Source organism: Cynara cardunculus (assembly GCF_001531365.2).
Source record: "Cynara cardunculus var. scolymus isolate 2C chromosome LG 2, CcrdV1, whole genome shotgun sequence".
Lineage (NCBI taxonomy): Eukaryota > Viridiplantae > Streptophyta > Magnoliopsida > Asterales > Asteraceae > Cynara > Cynara cardunculus.
Window position 1 is genome coordinate 296,615 of NC_037529.1, and position 6,656 is coordinate 303,270.

At 27.8% G+C, this 6,656-nt stretch overlaps 1 protein-coding gene across 1 annotated transcript; it reads right to left on the bottom strand.

The window, feature by feature from the left end:
- Positions 1-724: 724 nt before the first annotated feature.
- On the bottom strand, positions 725-1,598 carry LOC112507662. The gene has a single exon (XM_025112322.1). It carries the CDS (start codon positions 1,416-1,418, stop codon positions 1,020-1,022), a length of 399 nt encoding a protein of 132 aa, XP_024968090.1. The 5' UTR covers positions 1,419-1,598; the 3' UTR covers positions 725-1,019.
- Between the last annotated feature and the right edge of the window lie 5,058 nt (positions 1,599-6,656).

Consider the following 6,656-nt stretch of genomic DNA (forward strand, 5'->3'; position numbering starts at 1 on the left):
AATTATGATTAAAGTTATCGGTATTACATAACTTCAAACTTATAAAAATTTACAAATATATATATATATTTCTATCTAAGTGGAATGAATTGTTATATCAAAATAAACAACTTGTTGAAATAATTTTGATTTCTTTTTATCTTTATTTTGAAATAATTGCAATATATTTGTCGAAGGTGAAACCTATCATTTGATGATTCCAATTATTTAATAGCTCAATCTTTTTATCAATGAGATGTGATGTATTTAGGTGGCTTTCAAATACTTGTATTTTTCACATAGAAAGAGCCAAAATTTTGTATTTTTCACATTTCTAGTTGTTTATAGAAAGAGTCAAAAATTTTGTTATATCGTTAGAATCTATAAATTCGGTCATTTAATTAAGAGAATATTATTACTTCCTATTTTAGAATATAATTTAAAACATAGTTTGGTCCTTGGCTACAACAATTTTTCAAAATGAAAATGAAACCAAAGACAAAAACCTGCATAATTAACGAACCTTGTAAAACAAATGTCGGTGGAGATTTTTTTTCTATTACTTGCACAAAATTATATCACAAGTTTGTTCAATATTTTAATTAAGATTTTGATTTTAAAGTATCAAAAGTTAACTGGAATTTTAAATTTTTCTTTCACAATTAAAGACGTATTATTCATTCTTCTTGAACCCATAAAAAATTTATTATACTATATATAAACATAACTCGCAAAAGATGCGTATAACTCAGATCAACCAGTACCGGAATTAAAGGTGATTCAACTCCACCTAATTACCGGAAATGATGGTGATAGAAGTCCACCTAATTACCGGAAAATGATGGACGCAAAAGCTTCCTGGAGGTTCACCGACGGCTCGGCATCAGCATGCGTATTTCTTTGACCAATATCAACAATCTCCACAAAATTTAAGCCAAATATTAAAACAGTAGTACTCCATCACTGCTATAATTATTACTTAATTATAGGTTACTTGAATTAATGTTTACATCAAAAGTTTCATCAGGTTTCCGGTACATTTACCGGGATAAACTAATATGTGGAGCATCAATCGGCACCATTTGATGAGCTTGCCTCATCGCCAATGACTTGTAGATCTCGATTATTATCTTCTCATCATATTCCTTCACAGGTTTCATTCCAAACCTCGCTATTCCTTCTCCGTAACCACCACTACCTGCAACCACCGGCGAATTCGCCATTTTCATCATCATCCTCATATAACCGTCACGGATCCCGACGATGAACTTCCTTGGGGAGTACCTCAGCTTCAGCTTGGGAGTTATCCTAATCCTCCAGAACCGCTTCCGCCGCTTTGTTCCAGATTCTTCGCGGTTCTTCCCGCCGAGCCGCTCGTAGTGTCTCCTCCCCCAGTACCTTTTAACTCCTTTGTAAACTCTGGTCCTGAGACCTTCCATTTTCGAGATTTATCGAATGAATTGCTCTAGAAAACCAATCGATCACTGGTAGGCCAACGAATCGCAAGCTAGGTGAATAAATGTAGATAAACGGAAGCAGATGGAGATATTCAGACAACGGAAATGGGTGGTGGATTCGCCGGAGAAGAAGGCGAGGTGTGGGAGGGTTATAAATAGGAAGAAGATGTGCGTCTCGGTGAGTATGTGTTGAATTTATGGAGATGAGTGGGTTTTGTTGCTATACTTGTCGCGTATTTACGTTACTGTGGGGTCGATAATCGTGACCGTCGGATTCTGGTACTTGACCTTTGAGAAATGGTCGTCGATCTATTACTAGGATAAATAACTAGAGGCGTAGGATACATTCATATTTCTATTTGAAACTATATTTTAATATCACATAATCGGTATATAAAATTATATTTTAATCAAGTAACAACAGGGTTTTAATTAAATATTATTATTTAACATTAGTATAAAATATATAATTATTGTAATACAAAATAAAATTACATAAAAAGAAATTATATTTCGTTGTTATTGTTTATTTCTTATAACTAATTTCATCCCTTATATAATTTAAATATTTTTTTTAAAATTACAACATTAATTATATTATCGAAATATTTATATATTTATCACCCAACAAACTTTAGAAATAGGTTAAACAATTCAAAATACATGTAATTTAATTATCTCTAGCATTTGAGTCGTTTCTTCTGTCTTTGGGTTTGTCGGTTTGGTTCCTGCTTATAGATGGTTTTCCTTTTTTTTGTTCTCTCTAGTTTCTACATCTCGCAGTTGTTTTAGTGGGTTTGTTTTTGCTTCAAAAAAATTGTTGCCTTTTAAAAGAAGTTAAAAATACATGTATCTTTCTTTGCGTTTAATTTCTAATTTTAAAGAATTTTATCCACTCATTTATTTCTTTAAAATCTATTTTAAATAATTTATTTAAGACGTTTTGTTTTGAAAAGCATTCACTTGATTATGTTTGATCTATAACAGATTATATATGTAAAATAAAGATGAAGGGATAAAAAAAAAGGTTGATAATATATTAAAAAGAAATTAGATTTAGTATTAATAAAAAGATTTCTTGGTTATTTAGACTTTTATATGACTTTTGAACTACTGTGATTTTGTTTTGTTGTATAAATACAATACATGAAATATTTAATTCATAACCTTGTCTAAACAGGATTATTTTTTTTGTATTTATATTTTAACAAGACTCAAACAAAAGGATGTTAGGGAGTTGTGTATTTTTATATTCATTCATCCAGTCTTGGTCCAATTACAACTTCTCCTCTTACCTGGCGCTTTCTATTCCTAACCACGTTTCACATGTTCCATTTTTGTTTAACAACACTTATAACTCCTAATCGTCTCACTCTAACTTAATAATATGGAAAATTGTTTATTCACTAAGTTTGTAATCAGAGCTCTATATAAAAAACCATGTTTTTTTTTCCAAACATGTCATACTAATTAAAAGACACGCTAATTAATTCTATACATGAAAAAAAACCCTTCCAAACATAAAGTTTTTCAAAATATACGAAACACAAATAATGCAAGACTCAACGAAAAATGATACCACCCCATAAATGGGATACAAGATTTTCCAAATAAATCGAAATGTGGTGTCGGAATATCAAAACATGAGCCTTTCCAAAAAAAAACTTAAATACACTTGTTAAATTAATAATTTATAACAATAAGTTTCGAGTCTAACAACCTTATAATCTAATTTTTTAAAAGAAATAAGATTACATTTGGATGTCATCTAAACCAACAAAATAATGTCACTGGTTGGCGTCTCAAAAATGTCCCCAAAACTCTCTTTCTAACGAACCAGTCAAAGCTTATTGGCAACATCTTCTAGTTCATCATATACAAACATATTATTATTTATAAAAAAAACAAAAAAATAAAATAAAATGTATTTCACATATTTAAGGTAGCTCTGTTTTTTTTTTCTCTTTTATTGTTTGTTTGATATAATCATCAAGGATACGTTTTTAACCTTGATATAGCCAAATATGGTTTCTCTTTCATTTCGTTGCATTGCACTGGATATATAACTAATAAATGTGAAAGTAATCAATTCGTATTTAGCACCAATAAGTCTTTCATTCCTACTTTATGCAGAACGTGTTTTAAAATAATATTATTAATATTAAGAAAATAAATATATATTATTAAACTATCGTGTTTTGAAATATTTATTAAAAAATCTTTCATTTTTTCTACCACAATAAAAAAGTAAGGGGTTGTTTGACAATTACTGAATGGTTTGGTGCAAAATGATTAAGTGGTTATAATAACTTTGAGACTCTCATGATATAGTGCAAAATGAAATATAATTGCTTGGTAATCGTGTACAATGAAATTATGGCTCTTAATGGTTAAGGGAGTTTTATGATACAAAATCATTCAAAAGGTTTTAGAATCATTAAGAGACAGACTTTTTTTTTTGCCAAACAAGATTCACCTATTAACGATTCAGAAGTTGTCTTTTAATGGAACTATTATGAGGTAAACAAACAACCCATAAGCTAAATCATATAGTTATAATATCTCTGGGACCATTTAGTTGCAAACCCATAAAACTATGATAAACTTGAGAATAATGCATCGTATACTATTTCATATGATCGTTAGCCATCTATGATCTGGATTTTCGGGGTTGTTTACCTAAATGCTTACCCGATAAGCGCTTACCATTAGGAGTCAACAATATAATTTATTTTCTAGGTAAGATTGTGGTATATCAAAATGGTATCGTGTGCAACAATATATATGGTAAGCGCTTACCCGGGTAATAGTCGTCACCCTCACTTACCGGGTAAGACTCTTTATCCTTATCATTGCTCTTACCAGGTAAGATTCTTGGGTCTTGCCATATTCGTCCTGTGAGGAAAATTGCCCGGTAAGCACTTATCGGGTAAACGTTTAGTAAACGGTCCTTAGTCTATTTATAAACATAAATTTGTTTCACAATTTGAATATCTCTTATATGTTTGTGAAACAAAATATACAAGTAAAAAATTTCACATTATCAACCGAATATATATGAAACAAACAAATTGTAAAAAAAACCTATGTTAATTAATATATTAAATATTAGTTTTAGATGAAAAGAATCATGTGAAAAATACCTTACGTAATAGTTTTGACAAATATTACAATATAGAGGGTTTTTTTTTATTATTAAGACTTTATGGGGCAGGTTCAAACGAGAAGACAATCAATTTGCAAGAAGATGATAAGTAATATGGGTCACAAAATCCATTAATTTTAAAAAAATAACATAGATAAAAAATGAAATATAATTTTAAAAATTAGGATAACTGTCATTTTGAATTGAATAAATCCTTAAAAATCTCATTATATCTTTTAGATTTTTTAATTTTAATTAAACAATTAATTAATTTTTTTGTCAAGTTTTATATAGAAAAATTAGATATACTTTTGATAAGATAATTTCATAATTTTCATCAAATATGACATGTGATAATATATGATTGGTATCTACGATCAATTCATATGTGATAGTTGTAGATATTTTTGTTAATCATATGTGATAATCGTATATACTTTTGCTAATCATTTGTGATTGTATATATTTACATTTATAGATCTTTTTGTGACTTACGAGTTATCACATGTGATGATAAGTCACTTGTATTCAGACGCATATTATCATATGTGATATATACAAAAATGTACATTCCGCATTATATAGATTATATGTGACATGTAATAGATTATATGGTAAACGAAGTATATCACATATGATTCAAAACGTGGATTCAAAAATTAAAGAAAATTTGATAAAAAATTTGTGAATTTTTTTATTATCAAAGTATCTAGAAATAAAGTTATATAAAACTCTATTAAATAATTATGAATCTATTACATTGAAAAACAAATAAATATATAATTAGATTTTTGAAGATTTATTTAATTTAAAATAATATTTTTTTTGTGTTATTTTTTAATCAATGGATTATGTGATCCATATTTCTTTTTGTATTTTCGTAAATTAGTTAGTTTTTCGCATGATTCTTCAATCTCCCTCAAGACCCTATAACCAGATTAGTAAATTATTGTAAAAATCAAAGAAGTTAAATAAAGATTTTGCAATCAAAACGAAAACTTAAATATATTAATATTAATATTAATATTAATATTATGGACAAAATTTATTAATGCAAGACAAGCAATTTGCCCTACATGGTTTCGGGCTTTTGATGAAAGAAACGGAAATGAGCCCAAGAAGCAATGGTCCGGCCCAAAACATTTTTGATTATCTAGATTCCTTATGTCTATTAAGAAATACTAGAAGCGTACTCGCGTAATGCAGCGAGATACATCGTGATTTTAATATTTCATTTTTTTCTTTATCTCAGTTGATTTATAAGATGGATTTATGTGATTTTGAGAAAGCGATAATATTTTTATTTTTGAATAAAATATATGTTTTAAGATATTATAAAATTTTGACAAAAATATATCGATATTAGTATCAAATTAACTATTTGAAATTCCTCATTTTTTGTGTAATTTTTTAATTCAATTTTTTTATAATTTAATTTATGTACAATAACGAAGTAATTTATATTTGGTTTAATAATATAATTTTTTTATAAAGATAATTATTATTTATTTTGTTGGAACTCGATAATTATTCTAATTATATTTTAAAATGAGATGTTCATCCTCTATGTGATTATGTTTATCTACAGTTATTTATACGAATTCAAATATCGAGCTTTAATAAGTTGTACTTATGCATAATTACTTGTAATCTTAAATTTTTAGTAATATGCATTAATATACAATACTTTATGCATAACAAAAATATATCGATATTCGTATCAAATTAACTATTTAAAATTCCTCATTTTTTGTGTAATTTTTTAATTCAATTTTTTATTATAATTTAATTTAGGTGTAACGCCCTCAATTTTACCATGAGAGATGTTACGTAATCTAAAACAGATTCTCCAAAAACACTCCAAAAATAATGGCTAAATTAAAACTTTAAACTGTTCACAGCGGAAGACTTTAAAAGAATAAATATATAACTTGATGTCAGCCCGTCCCATACCGTGTTGCTTTACAAATTTATATATCATAGACGATTGCGCCTAAATATTGAACTTAAATGAACTAGACAAGTCTCTATGTATGCCATTCTCTTTCTTTGTCCAACCTGAAACCTTCTGTTCC